The following is a 26,665-nucleotide window of genomic DNA, read 5'->3' on the forward strand; positions in this document are numbered from 1 at the left end:
TGATTTTGTGAAATTTAGGGCTGTTATGAGCATGAAATATGATTTAGTGAGGTTTGAAATTTAAGAAATTTAGTGAATTTTATTTTTACGAGCTTTGGGATGAAAGTGTAATTTTTGAAAAGTTATGGGAAAAAATGTAAGTTTGTCAAAATATTGTGTATGAATTGTATTTGAATGGAATGTTGATAAAATATATTAAATTGTGTTAATATAGATCAAGAAAGAAGAAATAGTGGAAGTGATCGGGGAAAAGAGAAGGTTATCGACTAATTTACGAAAATAGTCTTTTTGCATCCGAGGTAAGTTACGTGTAAATAATAGTAATATATTTTTATAAATTGTGAATTATATTTTATATGTGAATTAATATTGAATGTGGAAGGAAAATTGTTCATGAATTATTCAAGTGATAAAGTGTTTAAAATAAAGTTTTAAGTGTAAATTCCCGGTTGAACTTAGGAATTAAAGTGGATACAAGTGACATGTCACTAGAGACCAGTGTTACAGTGTTATAGCAAGTCCCGGGTGCTGGGTGATCTAGCATGTGTTGCAGATACCTGACAGCTTGTATGAGTAGGCCCATGGACATTTCCAGTGTTATTGATCAGTGGTAGCTTCGGCTACGATTTAGTGGTAGCTACGGCTACATATCAGTGGTAGCTACGGCTACATATCAGTGGCAGCTTCGGCTACATATCAGTGAGGCACTTATGTGCTAATTCTCTACGTATCCGTGTATATTCCGAGTGTTCAACGGGATTACTAATGAGTTAAAGTAAACATGAAATGAAGTGTGTATGCAGGTACATTTGAAAGAATGAGCATATGTGATAAAGGTTAAGTGTATAAATGTATGTGCAAGTGAATTGGTAAGATTGTGCATGTGTAAGTGATTGAAATTGCTAAGAAATGTATTGATTAGTTATATGTTAAAAATGTTAATTATTAAATGAGTACTTATTGTTTACATGTAACTTACTAAGCTATTAGTAGTTTACACCTTTCTTTCTTTCCATTGTTTTATAGTGTTTTGAGCTTACTCGAATTGAGGATCGTCGGAGCCTCGTATCACACTATCAACAAACTTCTCGGTATTATGTGATTTCAAAACGTTTAAAGTTATGGCATGTACAGAGACTTATTCATTTTGAGTATGTTCATATGATATGGCTAAATATTAGCTATTGAAATGGTTAGTAAAGAATATGTTTTGGTGTTATGTATGCTTAAATGGTAATGAAAACAAAGAAACTATAAAAGAGTAAAAATTTTGCAGAGAAGCAGTTTTTGGACAGCAGCAGTGACGTGAATTTGAAAAATCACCAAAAATAGTATAAATGGAATTAGAGAGTGAATGATATATAAGATTAAATCTTATCAAGTCTATTTTTACATAAAAGAAATGGTGTAGGAAAAGGAATTTTATATTTTGAGATATTTCAATTTTAGTGAAATAGGGTTAGAATGATTTTTGAAGTCCTCTGTTCTGATTTTAGAAAATCATTAAAAATTGTACAGAAAGAATTATGAGTCATAATTTATATGTATATATTCCTTAGTGAGTATATTTTCTATAGAAACAAGCGGAAACACCATATGAAATCTGTACGTTGTGATAATTGATTTTTAGTGAGTGGTGGTCAGAACCATCGGACAGTGGAACAGGGGAGTCTTTAATGAATAAACTGTACTAATTAGCTAAACCAAAAATTATAAAAATTTTATGGTAAAAATATACATGAGTATAGTTTCAGGGAAAATTTACGGATTTAAATTTTGAGTTTCGTAACTCGATTTATAATTAAATTAGTGACAGTTGTGCAGGTGGACAGTTTTGTTGTAAATCGTGAAATTAGTTCTAATAGTAAATTTTTATGCTCCGAACTAGTAAGTTAAGTTAGATAACGCCTCATGCTCGACTCCGGTAACGGTCTCGGGTAAGGGGTGTTACACTATATCTTTAAGTAGTCGGCATAGCCAAAGTAACTTCGAAGTGGCACCAGCAAGAGCATGATATTTGGATTTGGTTCTAGAGTGAGCAACAACAATTTGTTTCTTACTTCGCCAAGAAATAAGGAAACCAGTTAGAAAGTCAAACCATACAAAGCACATTAAATTTTGCACACTTGATTGGGAGAATGAGAATACCCTGGTGTAGGATGCATGTAGATTTCCTCCTGTAAACCACCATTGAGAAAAGGCATTCTTGACATCTATCTGATGCAATTTCCAGCGTTTAACTGCAGATATGGCCAACAGACTACAAACAGAAGTGAGACGAGCAAACATTTCCTCATAGTCAACACCATACTCTTGGGTGTATCCTTTGGCCACAAGTCGAGCTTTATAGCGCTCAACAGAGCCATCAGAACGGGTCTTGATTTTTTTACACCCATTTATAGCCAGTTGGTATCTTGTCAGGAAGAAGATCAGCTAAATCCCAAGTATGAGTTTTCTCTAATTCCTAAAATTCATCAGACATTGTTTGCTACCAAGAAGGAATAGTACTAGCCTCACGATAGGATTGGGCCTCATGGAGGGTGATAAGGGCAGAAAAAACAATGATAATCTTTTAAGTGAGAAGATGGTTCTCTTACTCGATTAGACCAACAAATAACAGAAGTAGGAATAGGATTTTTAACTGGTTCAGATTCAGTGGATGTAGAAGAGAAAGATGGAAGAGAACTGAGCTCATCGAATGCATTAGAACAGGGGAACAACTCAACAAAGAAGAAAACTTAACATCTTCCCAGAAGGTAACATGTCGAGAGATAAGCAATTTATTGGATATTGGCTCCCAACAACGATAGCCTTTATGCTCAATGTCATACACCAGAAAACAACAAAGACGAGCACGAGGTTCAAGTTAAGTAAGTTCATGAGGTTGGATGAATACAAAGCAAGCACATTCAAAAGTTTTGAAAAATGAATAATTTGGAGAGTTGTGAAAAAAGCGTTCATACAGAGAGAGATCATTAAGAACTTTAGTGGGTATATGGTTGATTTTATGGAGTAGTTTCCCCCCATAATTTTTAGGACATTTGGCTAAAAGAAAGAGTGCCCTAGTGAAATCTAGGATGTGTTTATGTTTACGCTCAGCTCGGCCATTTTGTTAGGAAGTATAAGAACAAGAACATTGAACTTGAGTGTCTTGTTGAGCAAAGAATTGGAGAAGAGATGATTCTTTGTATTCTGCAACAATATCAGTACGAAAAGTTAAAGTAAATCCAGGTGAAACGAGAGTAATGATCAATAAAAATAACAAAATATTGAGAACCACTAACAGTTGAAATCAGGGAAGGACCCCAAATGTCGGAGTGAAAAAGTTCGAAAGGAGATGTAGTAAGTAAAAAACAAAGTTGGACGTCTAGCAAGCTAACACTCAAGACATTTAAACAACTCAAATTTGGTGGATTCTAATAATCCATGAGCCACTAAAGGACAAATTTTACTTTCAGAGGCATGACTATGTCGAAGATGCCACTGAAGTAAAGAAGATTGCTAGGTGGTGACAGTAGAGATAGTTTTCTCAGGTAGATGTAGTGTGTTATGAATAGTAAATTTATTATTATGGCTTAATATAACATTTGGTACCTGAACTTGACACGTTTTTCTAATTTGGTACCTAATTTTTTTTTGTACCCAATTTGGCACCTAAACTTGGCTCTTTTTTCTTTTTTTTTTTTCTAATTTGGTGTCTAAGCTTTCTTTTTTAGGTTCAACTTGGTACCTAAATTTATTAAATGTTATACAAATTACGCATAATATTAACTGTGTTAAATTTTTTATGCTACAAAATATTATCGATTACTAGAGGAAATTCATGTTAAAAATAAGTATTGAGTTATACTTAACAATTAATACTAAATAAGAAAAAAATTTAAAACCCCAAATTAAAAGAAATTCATTATTTTAATAAATAAAATAATTAATTAATTAAATAAACTAAAAGTAATTGAACATATAAAATACAAAAAAATATCATATCATCATCACATATCAGTCATACATTGATTATTTTGCTACCTCATAAAAATAACATTTTAGTATCTGTAGTAATTTATAAAATATTTGACAAGTACCAAATCGAACAAAAAAATTAGGTACCAAATTAGGAAAAGAGTAAAGTTCAGGTGCCAAATTTGTCCCAAAAATATTAAATACAAACTTAAGAAAAGTGTCAAATTTAGGTACCAAATTAGGAAAAGTGTCAAGTTTAGGTACCAAATTGGACAAAAAAAGTTTTAAGTACCAAATTAAAAGAATGTCAAATTTAAGTACCAAATACTATATTAAGCTTATTTTTATGTAATGTATATAGTGTATACTTCACCTATAAATTATACGAGTATGCAAACTAGTATACATATATAGGGAGGCGTTTGACACCTCGCAAGCATAAAGGACTTAAAAAGAACCAAACATATTTATACATAACGACAAATTGATGTGTGTATAGCGTGGATGTCATTTTCTTATCCAATGAAGGGTTGTCAATCTTACATCAGTGAGGAATTCTGTTTTTTCTTCTTTGGTATATAAACACAAATTTTGTTACTGTTGAGGGATTAATTTGGTGGGTTTTTTTAGATTTTGGATTAAATTAATAAAATATGTAAATATTGAAAGACTAAATTTATGATCAGACTAATAAAAAAACTCACCTAACGATAATTGATGGAGAGGAGAAGTGACTAAAATATTCAAATTTAAAAACTTTAGTAACTAAATCCAAAAAAGTAATAATTAGGTAACCGAAAACAAAAACCAAGTGCATAATTGGGTGTAACTGGTAAATGAAACTTGATTCTTTAAAGGGAAAGTGAAAAAAACCACGTCAGTTTGCTACAAGTTTAGTCTGACTATTCAATGTTGTGTTCAGTAACAGTATTGATCAGATAATGAAACAGAAACGAAAAACAGAGAAGTAAAGAGATTTTGCACACAGTCGTTTGTTAACGCAGTTCGAAAATAATTCTATTCTACGAAGCCTCGTTTGGTGAATGATTTTTATTCAACAATCTTCTAAATCATTTATTAGTTTAAGCCCAATATACTCTTACACAAAAAGATAATTGCAACCCCAATACCGACCCTAATTGTTACAAATCACTCACCCAAAAATCTTCACTTACATCAAATAAAAACTTTCCAATAAAAGTCTTAACACATTAGTGCAAAAATACTAAATAAAATATACACAAAAAACCAGCTAAAAGCACTCCAAAATACACCTACAAATGTGTGGCATAACAGCTTATTTATAAGCTTCACAAACAGAAAAGATAAGCTCAAATAAATTGAGATGAACTTAACTTTTTGTAGGCCACATATATTAAAAAATATTTATTAATAAAGTCCCAAATAGAATAAATCTCCTTAAAAATAGTCATAAAACATGTCCTTGAGATTGAGAAAAACTCTCACCGTCGAATTCAAACTTTTAAACACATTTAAGCTCTTCATAGATACACACCATTTCGATTTTGACTTTAACTACTGAAATGAGAACTTCCAAGAAGTCTATTTGCATATTAAAACAACATCCAATAAGCTCACGTCAAAAAGGACAACATATATATGTCCAAACTGTCTTGTGTCTTGATTGGCTAAATCTTTAACTAATTAGGTCACTTAACAAATATTGTTGAACAACATTGACTCTAATAGAAAGTTATAAATCTCTCTATTTGGTTTGTGTTTTCTTGCTTATTAATATTTGATACTTTTGATATTATAACCTATAAATTTTTTGAAATATAAGTTTTATCACGAGTTGTGATTATCTATATTTGTTTATATAAGTCTAAATGTGTTGATTAGTAAATAAATCTTAATACTTTGGATATTATGATAATGATGTTTAGTTGTGTTTACATGTGTTAAATTGATATTCGTATTCGTGTAATATTTGGGTATATTTTAAATACAATTAGGTGAGGTTTAAATGTTTGAAAATGTTCATTTTAGGTCATTCGGCCATTAAGTCTCGAGACTATTGAAACGAATTTCATTTAAATTTTGCATTCAAGAGCCTATGGACTCGAAACATATTTGTAATAATCTTGAGACAATTGTTTTCGAGACAAGTGACATTTGTCTCGAAACAAGAAAACATCAAAGATAAATAGATTTTACCCTACTCCAAGTCTCGAGATAAGAACCTCTTCTCTCTAAAGATTCAAACATGAAAACAAACAGGAGAACTTGGGCTCGGAACCTAGTTTCGAGACATAAAGAATTATGTCTCGGGGCACAATTGTAGCATCTTGAGACATACTAACTTTAAAGCTAGAAGTCCCAAAATAATTTTTGACCAGGTCTCAAGATATAGATATCCCTGTTCTTGGGACATAAATTTGGAATTTAACAATTTGTATATTAAAATTATTTTGATGATTGAATTAATTGTATTCGTGTTACATTAGCTTAAATTGCTTCACAACTTAATATGACATCATAGTCGAGTCTTATATCCATGGATGCGTACTTTCCATGCACCCTTTCGTACTTCCTCAGATTCTTCTGTATTGACGATTCGAACAACGGATCTTGTGGGTGCTGCTAAAGTTAATGAACGTGAGATGTCTAACCTTGAAGTATGCATATCCTTGGGAAGCCCATCCTCACTAACAAAAGCTTCATCAACATCCTACTCAAAGGAGCCAAAAAGGCGAATCTCATGTTCAACACTAGGACACCATTCGTCGCTTTCACATATTCTCTCTTCATAGTCTTAATTTTCCTTTCTGCATAATGCAATCTCCTTAAATTCTTTAATATAAAAGGCGTCTCTTTTTTTTTTTTTTTTATTGTGGCCATTAACATTGCCTCAGCAGTTTGAAGTCCAGATTTCATCATAGGACACCTCTGCATCAATATTATATTAAACTGAAAAGTTATGTATTGAAGAATTAAAGGCTGAAAAATTAAACTATAAAATTACCTAACATACTTCTAAAGAAGATTGCAAGCTAATGAGCATTTTAAGCTTTGCTTTGCATAACACAACATAGATCAAATTAAAATATTCAAACAGAAGGCAGGGACAAAGGTGAAAATTAAACTAAAAATGTCGGACATAATCCTCTAATCAGTCACAAACTAACTAATGCATCAAGAAAGAAAGTAGTAAAAAACCTGGCTAGCTTAACACCCACGATCGATTTGACATGGAAAATAACAACTTCCATCTTCAATATACACACTAAAATAAGAAACCAACTTTATGCAAAATTAAAGCACAAGTAATACATCTTAAAACAAATCAATCTATCAAAGAAACATGCTAACCATATATCTAAGAATCCAGATACCCAAAAACAACTCTATAACCATAAGCAACGCATCCTTAAAAGGTTGTAAAAATCACTTCAAAGTTCTATCTCAAGCAAAGAAAATAAACAGAGAAGATTCAAAATACGTTACTCGGACTCGGGTGTGAGTGCCAAATATGGGTACGGTTAGTTTTTCTCTATATTGGAAGGATCCTTGGAGGTCATATCCCAATATCCATGTGTCAGACACAAGTGTTAGATATGGGTACTTCATGATTCATGAAAAATGAAAAGTCCGAGCAGCATAGCAATATAGTCTTTAATTATTAAAGATTAACAATATTTATTATTGTCAAATGATTTTTTCTCGATCTTCAACTAATACCCAAAACTTTAAATCAAGAATTAAATCAAATTACATCAAGTAAAGATGATAATACCTTGAAATGAACCCTGAGACTAGAACCCCTTGCCTTACAGGCTGCACAAAATGAAATTGAATCATTGTTAAATATTAGCACTACACCATGAATCCCAACCCACTAAACAAAATTTAAGCACGCAAAAAGGAAGTTTCACCATTTGTCTTAATCAACCAATACCTGCGATAGGTCATTTATTTGAAGGATTATATTCTTTTAATAAAATTCCAGAATTCAATTACTTAAAGGTTTGGGCATAATGATATATCTGGGTTGGTTTCTAGTTGTTGATTCTTTATATCGTGCTAGCAGAGGTACTTTGTCGAATAATTGGTATGCCTCTGCAAGTTAACAAATACTCATGTAGAGTGATCAACATTTGACCATTATTTGCTATGTTAACACCCCTTTTTGTTTAGAAGGATGGGCTAAAGATATCAACCAAATGATGAGTTATAATTATTAAAAAATTACATCAAGAAAGCTTAAATGCATCCAAAATCTAACAATATTAAATCATTAGTTAAAAACCCAGAAAAAGCTTTAAGTTTCATAACAATTTCCAATCAATAAACATAAACATATAAAGCTTAAAGATCCTCTCAAGCCCTTGAGATTCAGCTTTGAAAGATAATACGAAATGCATGCAAACAACTAAAATCAACTTAGAATTGAAACCCAACTGTAAAAAAAAGAGCAACATACCTGCAAGAATGGTGTAGGACAGCATCAAGGATATGGCTGATTCAAGAGGAAATGGTGACTAACGCAAGAAAAGGGAGTGGCTGGGTTGGTGGTGGAAGATGTTAGAAATGTAAGGGCAAAATGGGTTTTTTATTACAGTCATTGCCCAATGACTGATTCAGTGGAGCAGCGGTCACGCAACCAAACATGCCATTAGTTCTGCAAATCCAACTAACCATAAGAAAAGCTTATTGATAGGAATGAGCAGGATGTCTGAATTGAGAAGATCGGTGCTGGTATGATCTTGTTGCAGAGCTTCCTGAGAGTGTCACCGATAGTGACATTGCAAGGAGGTCAGCAGAAGTTAAATTGGAATCTGATACTACTAATGGAGCAGAAAATATCAATGACTAGTGAAAACTGGAAGACAGTTCATGCCGTGCAGTAGATATCACAGATAAATTTGATGTAGAGGAAGCTAATGGAAGGTCGAAAAGCTCAGCAGAATAGAGTCAACAGAGTTGAAACAGATATCCAGAGAGATGATGGAAAATTAGTCTGTTAGCTGTAGGAAGCCTCAAACTGAAGACATACAAAATCCACCACAAGAGCAGAGGTGGATTTTATGACCATAATAAGGAGAAGAGAAATCAAAAACTGACGCAATAATGCTGGAATGCCTGCTGAAAAGAAGAAAATTAGAGCAATGCAGACACATTCTTAAAGAGGGGAAGGCATAAATAGCTTCCATAGATGTGAATATTTTTGTCAAAAGGATCGTCCAACAAAAACCAAAAAATCTGTTAAGAATTCCCAAAAAGCTACTTACGAATCTTTCTCAACCTGCTAATACAAGGAAACTCCAAAATCTTCAACCACAAAGAAGGTTTCATCAATAATCTCCCTTACCTGCTATGCTTGTAAGTCGTAGCCCTCAACACCATCACCAAGAGCAGCAGGGACATCACCGCTAAAACTTCAGGTGGAATCCCTTCAGCTGGCAGTATGCCGACACATCCCAAACCTCAGTTAGCACAACCAGTACCTTGACCAAATCTGAAAATGAGAAGTTCCCTGCCAAAATGAAGAAATGAGAAGGCAACCGAGACCAATAAACTAGGATTAGCAGGCGTGAATGAGAAGCAGCAAGAAATTTTGATTAAAAGCAGCAAAATGACAAAGACAAGTTTCAGCAACACCTGGGGATTCTTCCAGTATAGTTCCAGTGAAGTCTAGTTTGTATAATAAGGCAACAAAGAAACGTAGCGTAGTTCCACTGGAATCAAATCCATTTCTCCATAAAGGTTCAGGATTGGTACAATCAGTCTTGTTAACAAGACAAAAAGTCCACCTCAATTGGAAAACACTGATAATTCTTTTGATCAGGCTAACATTCCTTTTGATATGCATCATAAAACCATCCTTTTGAGCTAGCAGTTCTCCCTTTGTCTCTATTGGGATTCTCAATGAAAATGTGATAATGTGAATGAGATTCTCAATGAAAATGTGATAATGTGAATTCATCTAATCACAAACAAATCTAAAGTATGCTCTCACACACGCACACACTCTCTCAGAGATACCAAGTGAGATTGTATTTGTAGCAAAAAATAAGGAAATTTTCACATAACGTTTAATTCAACAAGCATCAATAGCAAATATGCAGTTGAATATACATATATATCACGTTAAACCCAAGAAGTAACTCCACCAAATAAACCTTAAATAGCTCTGCCAGGCATCCTGACTGATGATTAGTGTTATTACTCAACCCAATGACAAATAATAAGCAGTTCTAATACAATTTTTGGCATAGAATTAATAGAGAAGTCAAACAAGGCACAAAGCTATTGTATCAAACTTTCAAATATATTTGAGAGATCTCCTCCAATACAAGAATAGCTAAACCATCACAAAAACAGATGCGCAAACGTGATCAGTTCCAGGGTGACAAACTGAACGAAACCTTTCACCCTGCATCAATATCTAAGTTGATCTCCATGACAATGACTGCTGTCCTGGCATTTGAGAAGCTCCTGAAAATTGCTGTCCACCTGCCATTTGTGGAGGACCTGATGACTGCCATTCACCCATCTCAGCAGGTCCAGAGGGTGACCGTGGTGACTGTCCAAAAGGTCGAGGTTGACGCCCAGGGAATCTCCACCTATTTTCATTTAAAACTCTATCAAGTTCTTCATTCCTCCCAACTTTCCCAAAAGCTCCACGCACGAACTCCTGCAATGCAGGAGTAACACCGATGGAATACTTCATCATCTGGTCCAGAACATCTAGGCTTTTGTCTAGCTCATCAGCATTGCAAAGCCCTCTGACTACAACATCATAAATAGAGGCATCTGGTTTAGGCTCTTTCTCCCCCATTTTCGCCAAAAGTGTGGCTACTTCCAAGTTCTTACCATTCTTTAGAAATTCACTGAAAACCCTGGTTCCAAAACTGGCAACCACCCTCAAACCAGTCTCGACCATCTTGGTAAAAGACCGCAGAGCATCATCAACCCGCCCTGCTTTCAAGTATGCGTCAATCATGGTTCTATACATTGGAACATCTGGTGTCAAAGACTTGCCACACAATTCTTGAAAAAACTTCTCCGCCTCAGATAGCATCCCATGTTCACAAAACCTTGTAATAATATTATTATAACCAGCCACGTCCATAGCAAAAGGCTTGGATCCAGGCTTCGTTCCTACCTTCTTAAATGTTTTAATGGCCTCCTCAATGTTCCCCAACTTGAAACACTCATTCACCATGATATTGAAAGTATCTGAATTCACCGCCTGTGTGTTAGGAGGGGTATGATTATCCAACATATCTTCGAACAAGGTCCAAGCTTCTTTGGTCTTCCCATGTTTAAGCAAAACCTCCAAAAGGGTATTACAAGTAGGAGGAGGCATCTTAAATTTCCTATCCAACAACGACTTATACGACTCCATGGCCTCCTTATCTTTTCCCTGATTAAACCACCATTCCATAAACGTAGCATTGACAACCCCGTCATAAACCAAACAACGCTCTTTCAACTCATCAAACAACTCATTGGCTTTGTCCAAATTCCCCAAATTCAAAAACCCTGATATAAGGTTGTTGAAAACCAAAGAGTCGGCACCGTGCCCTTTATTCAACATCTCCCTCAGCAGATCCACAGCTTCCCCTATCCTCCCAGCATCGATCAAGCCCTTGGTCAAGTGCCTATACGTCACCGGAGAGGGGTTAAAAGGTGCCTTTTCCAAAATCTCGTGGTAAACTTGGATAGCAATATCAACTTCACCCCTATCGCAATGGGTATTAATCAAATTGTTGTAAGAAACAACATTTGGAACAAGATCAGATTGCTTAAAGAAAAAATGAAAAAGAGCAATTGCCTCGTTGAAGCGTTTGTTGCGGTACATGGCCGCGATGATAGCGTTACAAGTGAAGACGGTGGGACGAGTAGAGGAGAACACGGAGGAGCGAGCAAGAAGAGAGGCGGCGTCTAGGTCGGAGGCGCGAATAAGCGACTGAACACGGTTGTGAAGGTTAAGGCGATGGCCAACGAGGGCTGAGGTGCTGTCTGGAAGTCTTGGGGCATTAGGGTCACGAGTGGGAGGAGCAGAGGGGGCAGAGGCACGAAGGGCATGTATCGGAGGCTCAATTCGCAAACGGCGCTTGCGCCGGCGGCGTTCAGCAGCGGCTTCTTCTGCTGAAGTGAAGGCGTAGGAGCGTTGGGGTGGGGGAGGGGTGGGAGGACCTTGGATTGGATTTTCGGAAGCAGGGTTAAGCGCTACATTGTGGAAGAAGTGGGTGAGGAGAAGAGAAGCGGCGGGCTTGGGAGGGTCTCGGTTGATGGAGCGGAGGAGGAGGAGGCGGAAAAGGGACATAGTCGAAATGAAAATGAGAGAAACAAAAATATGCTAAAACCCTATACAGAAACAAGTGCTGCTTAAATCTTAAACCTTAGCACTTGCTGTCTGATATTTACTACCCAACTTTTTTTTTTAGGTTAAATTACACCAAGAGTTACTGAATTTTGATGCAAGTGATAAAATAGTCACAGACCATTTATATCAAAGCACTTGTGACGTTCGTAGTCTGATTTACCTAAATATTGAGTTAGTCATTAATCATGCGTCTGTAACTCATATGCTTTGATATAAGTGGAGGCTTATGCTCTAAAAATAATCGAGCCCATAGCCGGTATGTTGGGTACATGATTTGTGTATGGCATGGTTTTACTAGCAATAGTGGAATTTATAGTTCAATTAAAAAATTAATGATATCCTCATATTGGCATTGTGTGGATTGATAAATATGGAAATGGCCACGAGTTGCTTGTTCTCGAACGAGTAATTTATCGCAGTTATTTGTTGATAGTGGTCATATTAATCATGAAGAAGACACAATGGTGACAATGAGATAAAATAAGATTGTATTGAGTGAACGAATTTAACTCAAATGAATCAAGGATATCATATGAGGGTAACACACACATAATGAAGTCATTGGACAAAACAGCTGGATGAATTGTTCTCGTAAAGAGTATTCAATACGGAGTTTTCAATCATGGTACTTCTTGTGGACTGACTCCATGATTAAGTAATTGTGAATTATCGGAACGATGCTTCTAGACATAATTGCAATTACTAGAGCCTAATTGTATATGTTCGATTGGTCCATCCGCTAGCTTAACAAAAGCTTCATCGAACTGCATTTGAATCAGAAGAAAATTCTACAACTTTGGAAATAATTTAATTGAGTCAATTTATTCGATCTGGAATTAAATTAAGTGGTTGTGAGAATTGTTCAACTAGAGAATTTGATTAAAGAAATTTTTTGAAAAATTAATTTAGAAAATCTAAGTGATTTTTAAGAAAATTAATTTTGATTAAGTAAAATTAAATTAATCAAATTAATTAAAATAAATGTGATATTTTTGGAAATTAAATTTCAAGTCAGATAATTGGCCCAATAGGTAATTGAACTTGAAAATTGGACCTGAGATCATAAATTGGATCCCGGAGCCCAAAACCGAGACCAATACTCAAAAACTGGTTAAACCAGACCTAGTATATGAAATCGGATCGACAATCCAATCGGTGGCTAGACCAAACCTATCGGGTGGTCATTGACCCGGACCGATCGGCAATAACCGAACTAGCTCGAGGTGTCGTAAAGGCTTTGCACCTGCATCACTGAACACAGCGGTGTCGGCGGCTCCAACAACGGCATTCCAGTGGCCGGCGGTGGTTGGTCTTCGGTGGTTGAGCAGTGGAAGAGTTACACTCCTACTAGGACTCTACCAGAGAATTTGATTTCAAATTAACTATTCCAAAAATAATATTATTTTAATAGTTTAATATTAAATTTAACTTAATACCTATCTTAATAGTATTTTATTAATTTAATATTAAAGTGATTATTTTAATATTAAATTTAATTTAATATTTTCTTATAAATAAATATTCTATTATTTTAATAAGATTTAATATTAAATTTAAATATTAATTTAAATTTAATATTAAAGTGATTAAGTTTAATCATAGTTGAACTCTAAACTCTCCCTATATAAAGAGACTATTGGGTCATTATTTTACATACACTTGAATTCAAGAGAAAATTGTATAGAGAAAATTCTCTGATATTTTTTATTCATAAATTGACCAAAAAGTTTAGAGAAATTATGAAATTACCCCACTGATAATTTTTGTGAAAAATTTTCTGATTCGAAGCGAGCCCACACTCGATAGATGTGAGCTTGAGGATAGCGGAGAAGAGTGCTCGGACGAAACGCTCATCCTAGACAAATCGAAAAGGTTCAATTTTGATTAAGTGTTTATTACTTTAGATATCACAACCAAGATCTTGTTTTGGAAAAAAATTAAAACTTTATTTTCCCTAAATTTATTTTCCGCCGCGTTTTCCAAACCCGTTTTCTCCAACACTTACACCTTAGGTGTTCCCCGTGTTTATCGTCCCGATGGACTACCAAAAAGCCATAACGTCTTTTAGTTATGGTCTTAATCTCGTTTACCATGATGCCATGGTGTCTTTCAGCCATAGTCTTACTCATTTTTGTCATGATGCCATAACATCTTTTAGCTATGGTCTTACTCAATTTAGGTATATAGCCTCCGATCGGTTCCATGACCTTGCCATGATCTTCACTCTCCTCATTTCATTCATTCCATTCTTTCGTTCCACTGTTCTTAACCTTGATGCTCGAACACCGTAGTGTCCCCTCTGCAAGGTTCGAAGTTTTGCACATCACGTTTTGCACTCAGCAAAACCCTATGACAGTATCTAACAAAACCATCTATTTTTCTCGTTCCTAACTCTACCTAACCCATAGTTAGTCACCCCTTACATAATATGCATGCATTAATCATACATATCATGCAGAACATCAGTAAGTAATGCACTACGCCAGATAATCATTCATCAATTACCTAATATTATGATCAACAATAACATGGCAATTACTCATAACCTCATATAAGAGGACGAAGTGCAGACTCTCATTGTTTTTCCATCATTAACAGCTTAGCTAATCCAAACGCCAGAACTTCCTTTGTTCTAGTGGCTAAGCATGACAACCATGTTATGGTTAAACCAATGGTGGTAAATTTTTAGAAACACAGAATCTTAAATTATACAGAATCTTTGAAAGCCTTGTTCTACTTCTTTCCTCAGTTCCTAAACATAGTGGAATATAAGGAAACTTACCAGTTCCTCAATTTCTGCACCATTAGGTTTAGATTCACCCCTTTGTTACGACATGCAAAGATTTCTTCATTCCCATTCCCTTTCTCTTTAGAATGATTGAAGGAGATGATGTTAGGGGGAGGTGAAGACTACAAACAGAATTGAGAGAATTTTGTCTTCACTCTCGCCTATATATATACTCCTTAGGCATGGTCTTCACGGGCCCTTCCCACCATTCATTCTTAATCATTTTGTCTCCCACTTTGGATCTTGTCAGTTCCATTCCAACCGAACCAGAATTAAAATCCAATTATTCACATTTCAGTCTCTAAATTTTCTAATATTCTACCAGAGACCGACAATTTCTTATTCTGTTAAACTGAATCCTAGTTTTCCAAACCTCGAGTCAATTTGGGTAACTAGGTGTTACATACTCATTTTGTGTTTTGAAAGGTAAGTTCTTGTGGAACTTCTACCCTTACTTGTTAAATAGGTATGCTTGTATTTATTTTCATTACATCTATGTTTGAGCATAGTTAAGGTTTTGGTGGAAATTGGCTTACATTGCTAGTAAATGTGATTGAATTGAAACAAAATAAGATAAATGATTGACATTATATATGTTAGTGTAACTAGGGGAATGTCAAAGATCATTAAATGTATGTATAATTCATGTTTAGATTCAATCGACAGAACTCAAAAATTGATATGTGACAGTATAGGGTATGAATATGCAAATATGAATGATTGATGCCCATGTGAACTTAGTAAAAGGCTAGGATACAATTGACACGCCAATAAGATCAATTACGCGCTTGTGTATGGGATAGTTAATGATATGAATATTATGATAGGTTATTTCGGGATCTAGCATTTGTTGCGAATCATCGAGTATTCATTGTCTCCACGAAGACTTTGGTATGGTGGAGGGATGTATTTGAATATGTTTAAACATTTGATGCATACAAGCTTTGCACTTCAAGGCCTTAGTGTGGTGTAGTTTATCCATGTGTTCAAGTTCGTTTTACTAGAGTTCATTGGACGAAACATTGAAATTGAATCTTAAAATTGAAAAATAAAATGAATCGAATTTGATAAACTAATATGATACATGATTCACATGAAATGGTATAAACTTATGAATTGATGATAGACTATGGCTTTGAGGTGAGGAGATGTGGCTTGGTACAAATTTGTGATGCTTTGAGCTATGTTATAATGTTTGATGCATATGAATGCTTATGTTTCTTATGCTCACTTTGTTGTGGCATTAAGTGCCATGTTCTAGCTAAATGTATGCCAAAACATTTGTTAGTTAAATGCTCACCTATGAACAAGGTAAGTGTTGTAATTTCCACTTGAATGTTCACCTATTGTTATTCTCTCTACATATAGATCTCCAAGTTGCGGAACTTACCAAGACGGATCAGTGCAGATAACACACTATTATCAAGACGGTAGAAATGTTCATTTTGGTTCCTAATATTGTGACATGTATATAAGGTCATTTTGTTATATAAATGATCATCCTCAATGTGAATGTCAATATTGTGTTTATGGTTAAGGTTATGTTTGCATGTTAAGCTTGACATATGGCTTAGTTTTGTCTAGTTTGATAATGCTAATCCCATTTGGATTCTTGAATTCAACGGTTACATAGACCTTATGTGTTTGAACTTGGAAATGTGGTAACTTGGTATGTTAAGGTTGGTAAATGGCTTGGATATGTCTAGACTTTGATCATGAGTTTTGTACCATTTGAACATTTGATTTCAAAAGTGTGATAAGTTTAATTTGGTATAATTTGGCATGATATGATATTTGACGAAATTGGAATGAAATTTTATTGTGATGTTTGTCATTATAGGTCACAAAATTTGGCATATTATGTGAAATGATATATTGAAACCAAAAGGGATTGAAATTGTTGTATTCTGCCTACAAAGTCACAATACCACCTCATGAATGTGGCGACACCATCTTTCAACATTGTGACGTCCCCTGTTTGAGGTCGCAATGCTAACTTGATAAAGTTTGGAAACTTTACATTTTAGTCCTCAAGTTGCGATGTCAACCAAATGTTCTGGAAGTTGTAACATTGTACCCCTAAAGTCAAAACTCCAGCTCGAAACATTTTGGAAACTTTATAGTTTAGTCCTCCAATAGTCTCAGGGTTATAAAAAGAGCTTTCTTAGCTCTTATAAACCCTATATAAGATAATATATTATAAGATAATGATGTAATGATCACGGTTGTGGATATATTGTGTTGAATGAATAGAAAGTATGTTGCAATTGATTATCGTTGCTCCAACAATGGTTGTGACATCCTGTAGCTTGGATCTGGCGATCGAGTCGAGCAAGGAGTGTTACACATCATGATAGTTTAAAAAATATTCTTAAATCTTATGAAAGCCTAGGTACATGCCTTACTAAATTACCATTCAAGAGATTTGGTGCGACGAGTTTTAGGCTCCAACAATTTCATCCATCGAGGATCCATGGTGAAGGCGACACCAAGAAACTGAGATGGAGGCAATCGAAGAGAAAACACAGGCCAAGCCAGGAGCTGCTAACAGGAGGAGGACCTCTGCAAGTTGGCCAACAAAAAATTCTCAAATCGCTAGTGAAAAGACGATGAACGAGAAGGCGAAAGGCAAGATATTATTTTGTCGGTGGAAAGAGAAAGACAAACGAGAAAAGTAAAAGAAAAAACTTTAAAAACAAAAGGAGGACAAAAAAAGAAAGTTGGGCAACGACTGGTATAAGGTCGACTGCACTAGCGAAACGATAAAAGGGTGTTTTGTTTGCTTAAGGGTTTTTTTAGTTGCGAGCTTTTAGGCATACACATTTCTTACATATTCATACATACCCAATTCATGTTTATTAGTCCTCCCATGACAACCAAATTTTCCCTATACAATATTAGTTCATAAAACATTTTATAAGCAAGGTTTATTAAAACTCAAGTTCTCAAGTTACTCAATTACAAAACTTTAAATAGTGAAAGCTTACAAACATTCATCCACATGCTTATTTCCATATTTATAATACATATTCTTAAATTCCCTAAACATGTTATCATAATAAAATATGAGTATCTAAGGGTACTTACTTCTTGGATGCATAAATACTCAAAATCAAGCTTTCAAGTACTTGAATTCATTTGTGCCCAAGCTTGAGATTTCATTTCTCAATATTTCCTCATTTCCATGCACAAAAATACGACAAGAATGTTAATACATAATCTTTCAAAGCTTTCCCAAAGTAATTAATACCAAATATCAAACTAGGGAAGATGAAAAACACAATTTCTTACCTTAATTAAACTTAATCTCTCTAGCTTCAACTTTCTCTGTCAAGACTCAACTAAGCCCTTGCTGCAAATGGGGAAAATTGAAGGTGGAAATAAGTTTCCAAGTGAATTTGACAAAAAATTCAAGGTTTGGGTGTTGAGTTTTAGAGAAATCTTAAGAAAAAAACATGAAAAATGAGAAAGAAAGAGACAGCCTCCATGGAAAAGGCTGGTCGGCAGCACAAGTTGGTAGAGACGAGTTTTCTCGTATTTATTTTCCCTTTTTAAACCAATTAAAAATATTAAACCAAGTAAGAGTTACATACATTTGTAATGTGTGGTCTCAATCCATCGTCATACAATATCTCATTTTGAAACAACAGAAATAAGAACAACAAAATTTTTTGAAGTTTCCATTAAAACCAGACTATTTGTGATGTTTATAACAATATATCTATCACCAAAATTAAAAGTATTTTGAGAATATTGTTCTTAGAAAAGAAGTTGTATTACATCTTAATAAAAGAAGTATTATTCTTAGAAATCTGAATCTTTTTACGAGATAAACTATCGGTTACAATAAATTGTTCGAAGAATCGAGATAAAGGAAAGACAATTAATCTAAACTTTCCCGTCAATCACCTGATGACAATCATAACACCTGCCAAGTTAAGATGCCTAAGTGGATATATTACATCAGATTGCTTCCGGAATCAACTGGTGATTTGGTTCATCCAAGCAGACTTAATCTTTCATAATTAATATGCTACAATTAGAGCCTTTTCTAGCAGCACTTGGAGACATTTTTACATAAATGCAGCCCAAAAACAAGAAAACCAAACAAGTGGTGTGGTCATACTAATACAATCTAATATCATATTAGAGACCTTCCTTCATGGTAGTAGTCTTAGAACAAAAAAGTTAATAGATATCCTGGTGCTGGGAGAAGATTTGATAAAACATATGAAACAAGTACAACCCACTACAGAAACAAAATTCCAAGTAATAGCACCTCATTACTAGAGACCTGATGATTCCATTGTCTGGACGTCTGGTGCAGTTACGACAGCCAGATTAAGATCAGGGGGTTTAGGGTCCTCTGCCCTTTCACGAATCTCCCTGTACTCTTGACAAATGGCACAAAGATGGCAGAAAAAGTGAGTAGCAAAGTCCCCACAAGGTGCTTCCTGCATCAAGCATTAACAAATACTATTAATAGTTAGCAAACGATGCATCCAATGAAAGTGTAAGCGGATGGATAGAAATCTTATTAAGCTGCTTAACATATAAAAAGAAAGTTGGTGTCACCCAATGGAATTCATTCTAACAGATACTGCCGAACGGAAAAAAAGAAGAAAGTTACTATTAGATTATTTCACAAAATCCTGTTAATAATAGTTGAAACAATTTGCCTGTGTATGAAAAATATTTAAGATTGTTTAAAGGTCAAACCTTTACATTGTTGATAACGTAAGATCCATTAATTTTGAGTATGACGGCAGGATTAAATTCTTAGATATCTCACCAAAAGTAAATGAGGTGAATACAAAAATCACTCAACTTATGTGCTAAAATATAACCATTTCCCATCTTGAAACCTTGTACTTAGCAGTACTTCTGAGTTCATTTACCATTTTGCATCCAGACCATGTTAATAAAAGGAATGAGATACAAGCACTTTAAATCTAATAAAAAGAACCCAAAAGTATTTCCCTATAATCTAGTCTCAACAATCCCTAGTAACTGTACCATCTATACACATTGTGACATGAGTTACAAAGAGAGGTTTCCAAATAAGTAGACTTCACGTAAAATATACACGTACTTTGTGCAAGTACTGAGGGGAACTTGTTATTTTTCCCCTGCTGATGAACTGTTTGAGAATGCTTCTTATCCTATTGTGTATATCCATAATCCCTGATAATTCAGAAAAAGGGTGTTCTAATGAAGTCACATGATAATTACCTACAGTTGAGGCCACCTCATGGAAGGTTACCTCCTGGAACTCCACTTCATGGCATAGTCACTTTCTTATTAGGATTTTAATGCTTTGTGAAGTAATCCTATCAATTCAATTGGTGGAGCTCAATTTTAATGGAAATAATAACAGGAAAGAGGGAATCTTTCCATTCTTTGGCCTTCAAAACCAAAAGGCCTTTCCTTTGGGTCTAATATTGTTAAGTATTTCTTTCCATGGAAAATAGAAATTAGATCTCAAGAGTAAAAGTGATTCGAAAAAAAAAAGTGACTCAACCAATTGATTAATGGTACCCAAAAAACCAATGGAAGGGTGAATGGCAGTTCAGTTTTGCAAAAACAGTTCCCACTGTCCCATGGCATGTTAATAAGAAATTGATAATGGAATATGATCAATGTGTTTCAAAGATAATCCTCCTTGTGAAGAATAGTCAACAGTCAGATACTAAAACATTAAAGCAGTTAATGCATTGAGCAAAGAAGCTAATTGAAGGATTAAGTTAAGATTACTTGGCAAATGGCCCAAGGATAACTATCAATGAATCCAAAAAGATATTTTCTGTTTGCTACTGAAAAGAACTTCAGCACCAGCTATCTAGGTTTCAGACACTTTGTATCTAATCACAGTTGGAAAAGACAAAAAAGGACTCCATGTTTGAACCATAGCACCAACTTAAAAATACATTTTCTCCTAATTAAATACACCAAAGATGCCCAAAAACACAAATTATCCACACCTAACTTACATCACATGGTTAAAGCCTGAAGTTTCCTAGTAAAGGATCAAATTGTTATAAAACTCCCTGGTTAAGAATCAGTCCTTTAAACCCTTATTGAAAGAGAACTATTCACAAACCATGCTCACAAATATGATACGAATATCCTCCAATAAATTAAAAAACTTGATTTGCTCATGAAAGGGAGACCTAAGTGGGAGTTTGGGACTAGCAATAACTTCATGGAGAATAACATGATACTAATATTGGGAAATATGCTATATTAAAATCATTTAGATAAAATCTTATGCATGCATATGTATTGCTTACTATCCATAAATTAATCTTGGTTAAAATCTGAAATTACACAGGTTTACATATTAGCTTCTGACACTGTCACTTTCTTTCCTGTACAATAGGGAGGCAAATAAACTTAGGAAATGAACCTAACGTTCAAATATGATCAATAAAAGTAAATAACTCCAAATATAGTCCATCTGTATTCTCTAGCTAGTAATATTTAACAAAAGTAAAACCAATCATTTAGAGAAAATATGTGGGCAGAGTGGCAGCATGGTTGCAATAAGCTAAGCAGTATGCGCCGTTTTCAACTTCTTAGGCTCTACTTGGTATGGAGGATGAAAAGGAATGAGAATGAAAATTTTGTTAATCTAATGGCTAACCTACAAAGTAGGAAAGTAGATATGAATCTTAACTATTTGATTAACTAATGTTCCGTCCTCACTCCTTTCCATCCTTCATATAAAGCAAAGCCTTAAAGTTTAAACAAAATTAAGGATGAAAACAGAAATAGATATGCAAATACCTGCAAATTGTATCTGGAGCGAAGTGCCCTCCGATAGCCACAAGCATAACAAGAGATAAAGCATCCAAATCCAGGTAAAGCCAAATAGAAGCCTTGAGTTAAGACGCAGCAGAGAGTGTTGACAAGGGCCCAAAGAATGAAATGGGTGATGCAGGATCCGACTAGAGTACCAGAACCCAAAAATTCTGCATTCTTTCCAAACAAATAGCAGGGGAAAAAGAGACCTATACAACCTGTGCATTGCAATGGGATACAAGTATTATTATTCACCAAATCACAGTGAGTGACAGTCTCAAACTCAGTTGAGCATATGACCATATATTCTTTGCACAATCACCTAAGAGTTTTTTTTTATTTTATTTCATTAACTGTGACAATAGAAGCCTAAAACTCTGTTGGATAAAATTTCCCGAATTTCTCCAATCAAATAAAACTCATAGAGGCACCTGACAAACCAAAAGTCAAAGTAGCATACAGCTCTGCATGTCATCGCAGCAAGCACAGATTCCAGAAGACCACTGAACAGACTGAGACTGCGACGGCGACGGCGACGGCCTTGGTTCACCATCCCCCTCCCCAGTAGGACGAGGAAGGTCTTCGTCCGACTGCCCCAAGGGTATGTAAGGCGGTGGGACATAGCTGCTTCGGCTTTTCATCTTGAGTTGCTTCTGACCGGAAATTGTGTTTTTTGTCTTCGAGACTGGCGATTAAAGGATGGATTTGGAGCCTCAGATCTGAAGATGGCGTCAACACGGGCATTTTCTTTCTTCTATTTAGACGATGAGCAAATGTAACTTCCTTTTTACTCGTTCGGGTGTTGTTAAGGTAAATTCGCATGCCGGTGGGCTTAAAGGAGCCCCTTCGCATTGTGTTAAAAAGGAAATAATATAATTAGAATATTAAATTATTTAAAAAGTATTATTATATAAAAATAAATTAATTTATTTTTAAATATGTAAGATCAAAGTTAAAATATATTTGAATTACAGTCAAAATTTTATAAAAATCAAAATTTATGTATCAAATTATAATTTAAATCGAAATTTATATAACTAAAATGTAACTCAAAGAGTTAAACAAAAAACAATTAAACCCAAATTAGCCTAACCTACCATTTCAACTAGTGAGATTTATCCACAAACATTCACAAATAAAATATTTTAAAATTAAAAGTCTAAAATGTGAATTATAGAAATCATAAAGAATTATTAAAAATTAAAAATTGTCCATAATTTATAGTGACATTCCATTCCATATGTTTATATTTGAATTGAAATAGCAATGCAGATGTTGATTAGATAATCTCTCTTGAAGTACATAATAAAAGAGAAAAGAGAGTGGACCTAATAACTCATTAAACTCCAATTCATATGGAAAAGATGCAATTTATGGTTTTATAATGTTTATATATTTTTTATAAATTTTATAATTTTAATAACTCTAGAATGAATATTTGAAGCTGGACGCTTATTTGTCTAGGTTCATTCTAGACTCTTTTTTAAATAATACTTTTTTTGTTTTCTTAGAATTTTTTAGTTGAGGTAAAACACCATGTTAACATTTGTTAGTTGACATGGTGTCAGTTAACGGCCACTTCAGCGTTGTCGTTAGTTTCTAACAGTAAATATAGTGTCCGTTAGGTCAAAATTGTCAATTCATGGCTCAATTGGGTGCAAAAAGTTGGACGGGGCTTAATTGATTTTTTTTAAATACTTCAAGGGCCTTTTATATCATTAAGCCTAAAATTTAATTTGATTAAAATACTCAACAAATCTCCCTATTAACTCGTATTTCCATAATGCCATATTTACCAAAACCTGCCATGGGTCTATCTTGAACTATGCAGGGAATTAACTGAGTCGAATCTGTGCTTAGAAGCTGGAAGACTTCTAGCTTTCGACTTGTGCATTGCCAAATCAAAACTAACCCGGGTCTAATTTTCACGAACATAGTGCCCTAACTTTTCAAAACCTGCATCCAAATGAGAACCTCGCTTTAACAAAAAAATCATACCTTTTTCCCTATTATGACCAAGTTGCATTCGCTCCAAAAGAGTTGACTTCAACTTCGTAACGGATGAGGGACGTCTGATTTCACCAGTCACTATAGAACCTTCCAGAATATAAAGATTGTTGGTCCTTTTACCTCTTAACAAAACGAGAGCCTTATGAGACACCTTAATATCGCTCGATTTGATGTTGATTTTATAACCTTTCAAGTCTAAAATACTTAAGGAGATGGGATTCTTTCATAAATCAAGTACATACCTAACATCTGAGAGTGTCCTAATCGTCCTATCGTGCATCCTAATTTAATAGTACCAATACCGATTACCTTATTGGATGAATTGTTTCTCATGCGCATAACTCCACCTTCAACCGAATTGTATGTGGAGAACCATTCTCTATTTGGACACATGTGGAAAGAACATCCTGAATCTAGGATTCACTTGGACGTAAGCTCGGAGTTATCGCTTGTTGACACTAACAAGAAATCATTACCGCTTTCATCAGCCAAATTAGCACTAGCTACATCTTCCTTGTTACTCTCAGCAACCCTTTTATTTCGCAGTTTATAACAATCTGTTTTGACGTGACCTAACTTTTTACAATAGCGACACATTTTGTCTCGCTTCTTTGATGCTACCAAAATGGAAGCTTGCCTATCCGCCTTACTATCCGAACCAAACTCATTGTCGAGTTTGTCTTTACTCAACAAATAACCCTTCACATCCTCGAGCGAGAGTCTATCTTTGCCATAAGTCAAGGTCTCCCTGAAAGACTTGTATGAAGAGGGTAAAGATCACAGCAATAGCTTAGCCTGATCTTCATCGTCAATCTTAACCTCGACATTTTTTAAATCATTCAAAAGAGTAATAAATTGACTAATGTAATTTCTAAGAAGCTCACCTTCGTTCATGGGAAACGTAAATAAACGTTGTTTCAACACTAAACAGTTAGCCAGGGACTTAGTCACATAAAGAGTTTCTAACTTTTTTCACAAGGCGGATGGGGTTTTCTCCATCAACACCTCCTGCAATACCCTATTCGCAAGACACAATTGGATTGCAGACAATGTCTTTTAATCAAGCTCTTCCCATTCTGTCTGATCTAAATTCTCAGGCTTTTTCCCGGTAATGAACTTTTTCAGGCCGGTCTGTCCTAGAATTGCCATCATCTGAACTTGCCACAGATTGAAATTTGTGATGCCATCAAACTTCTCAATGTCAAAACTTGTTATCATCTCTGAACGGCCTGATCTACGAAAATTGAACTAGTTCTGAACCACTTGTTGGGGGTTAACCCGATTAAGAAACGAGCAAGTAAAAAATAGCGAAAGAAATTGAGAAATTGAACACAAAAATTTAACATGGAAAAACCTTCCAAAGAGGATAAAAAACCATGGGTAAAGATAATTTTACTATAATGACAAAAGAATGAAGAGTATAAAAGATGGAGATAAAAACTAAACCCCGAAACCCGAAAACAAAGAACCCTCAAAACGTAAACACAAAATTCTCCAAAAGTGTTATGGGTTCTAATCTTTAATGGGTGTATTTTCTAAGGTTGTAAAAGAGTTTATTTATACGCTAAATTCGTAGGTCAAATAATAATAAAATAACCTAGACTAATCAGAGTTCGATTGAAACAAATAAACATAGTTTAACTTGGAGATTATCTCTCAAATTTGATTGAAATATGAGGCATACTCAACAAAAAAAAACATTTTTGTATTATTTAATAGGTTTTGTTTCCATCGCTAAAAATGTATGATTTTCATATTATTTGAGATGTTTAGTTATTATTATTTGATACCAACAGTTTTACTATTTTTTTTATTTTAATAATATTTACATAATTGTGAATGTTGCTTACCATTGTGTTGTGAAATATTTTGTTAAAGGCAATGAATTATTAAAGTCATAGTTCATTGTAATGGTTCTTTATAGGTGAAACTTAATATTTGGTTGTTTTTCACTTTTTTATTTTCATTATTTTAAAATATCATTTTATTCTTTCCATTATTTTTAAAATTAATAGATTTTATTATAAATTAGATCATTTCTCATTTAATTAGCAAATATTTTTAAAAAATTATAAAAGTTTGTTATTTAATAAATTTTAAGAATCAAACACTTAAAATCACGTGCAATACATGTAGTATGAGAACTAGTACACTAAAAAGTCAATAATCTCAAACTCTTAAAATTCAATTAAAAAAAATCAGAAAAATGATTATTAACTTACAATTATTTTTCTCAAAAATCAAAAGCTTAAAAAAGTCAACTACAAAAATAATCCCTTGTGTTTGTTTAAGTTTGCGTTTTGATCACTGATGTTTTAATTGTTATGATTCGGTCACTAGCGTTATCGATTTATAAAGATTTGACCACTTGTCTTGGATTGATATTTGGTACACTAACAAAATGGCTTGGATAACATGGTCTCCATGGTAATGAATATGAGGATAATGCACTTCAGCGCACTTGAACCCACGTGCTCTTATATTGGCAACAATGCACATGCCAATCAAACTAAGACTCAATTGGCGCATGATAATGAAATTTTAAATTTGAAGAATTTTTTAAAAAAATAATTTTTAGTGTTATCGTTTTTTTATCATAATTCTTTAATTTTTTTTAAAATTTAAAATATTTGTTCACATTTCATATAGTTTGATACCAATTTATCTATTTCTTCAATAAAAAAACCCATAATACAATAACTACCATCATACTTTTACTCCATAGGATAGAAGGATACTTAACAAAGATG

The 26,665-nt window shown here is 34.2% G+C and overlaps 3 protein-coding genes across 5 annotated transcripts; all 3 read right to left on the bottom strand.

Moving 5' to 3' along the window:
• Nucleotides 1–6,373: 6,373 nt before the first annotated feature.
• On the bottom strand, nt 6,374–9,942 carry LOC105780120 (uncharacterized). Its single transcript, XM_012604252.2, has 3 exons — nt 8,405–9,942; nt 7,718–7,758; nt 6,374–6,870 (listed from the first exon to the last, which is right to left on the bottom strand). Exons 1-3 carry the CDS (start codon nt 8,427–8,429, stop codon nt 6,589–6,591), a joined length of 348 nt encoding a protein of 115 aa, XP_012459706.1. The 5' UTR covers nt 8,430–9,942; the 3' UTR covers nt 6,374–6,588.
• Nucleotides 9,943–10,098: 156 nt separating this feature from the next.
• On the bottom strand, nt 10,099–12,317 carry LOC105780119 (pentatricopeptide repeat-containing protein At1g10270). Its single transcript, XM_012604251.2, has one exon. It carries the CDS (start codon nt 12,254–12,256, stop codon nt 10,370–10,372), a length of 1,887 nt encoding a protein of 628 aa, XP_012459705.1. The 5' UTR covers nt 12,257–12,317; the 3' UTR covers nt 10,099–10,369.
• A 5,023-nt stretch (nt 12,318–17,340) lies between these two features.
• On the bottom strand, nt 17,341–22,721 carry LOC105780602 (protein PLANT CADMIUM RESISTANCE 10). Of its 3 annotated transcripts, none has more exons than XM_052629801.1 (5): nt 22,366–22,721; nt 21,891–22,123; nt 18,396–19,558; nt 18,192–18,279; nt 17,341–17,666 (listed from the first exon to the last, which is right to left on the bottom strand). In XM_052629801.1, exons 1-3 carry the CDS (start codon nt 22,544–22,546, stop codon nt 19,391–19,393), a joined length of 582 nt encoding a protein of 193 aa, XP_052485761.1. In that variant the 5' UTR covers nt 22,547–22,721; the 3' UTR covers nt 17,341–17,666; nt 18,192–18,279; nt 18,396–19,390. The 3 variants fall into 3 exon arrangements, with proteins under 3 accessions (XP_052485761.1, XP_052485760.1, XP_012460480.1); XM_052629800.1 differs by having other exon boundaries at nt 17,341–17,419; nt 17,518–17,666; nt 18,192–19,558; XM_012605026.2 differs by having other exon boundaries at nt 18,192–19,558.
• Nucleotides 22,722–26,665: the final 3,944 nt, after the last annotated feature.

The sequence above is a fragment of the Gossypium raimondii genome, chromosome 4, assembly GCF_025698545.1.
Source record: "Gossypium raimondii isolate GPD5lz chromosome 4, ASM2569854v1, whole genome shotgun sequence".
NCBI lineage: Eukaryota > Viridiplantae > Streptophyta > Magnoliopsida > Malvales > Malvaceae > Gossypium > Gossypium raimondii.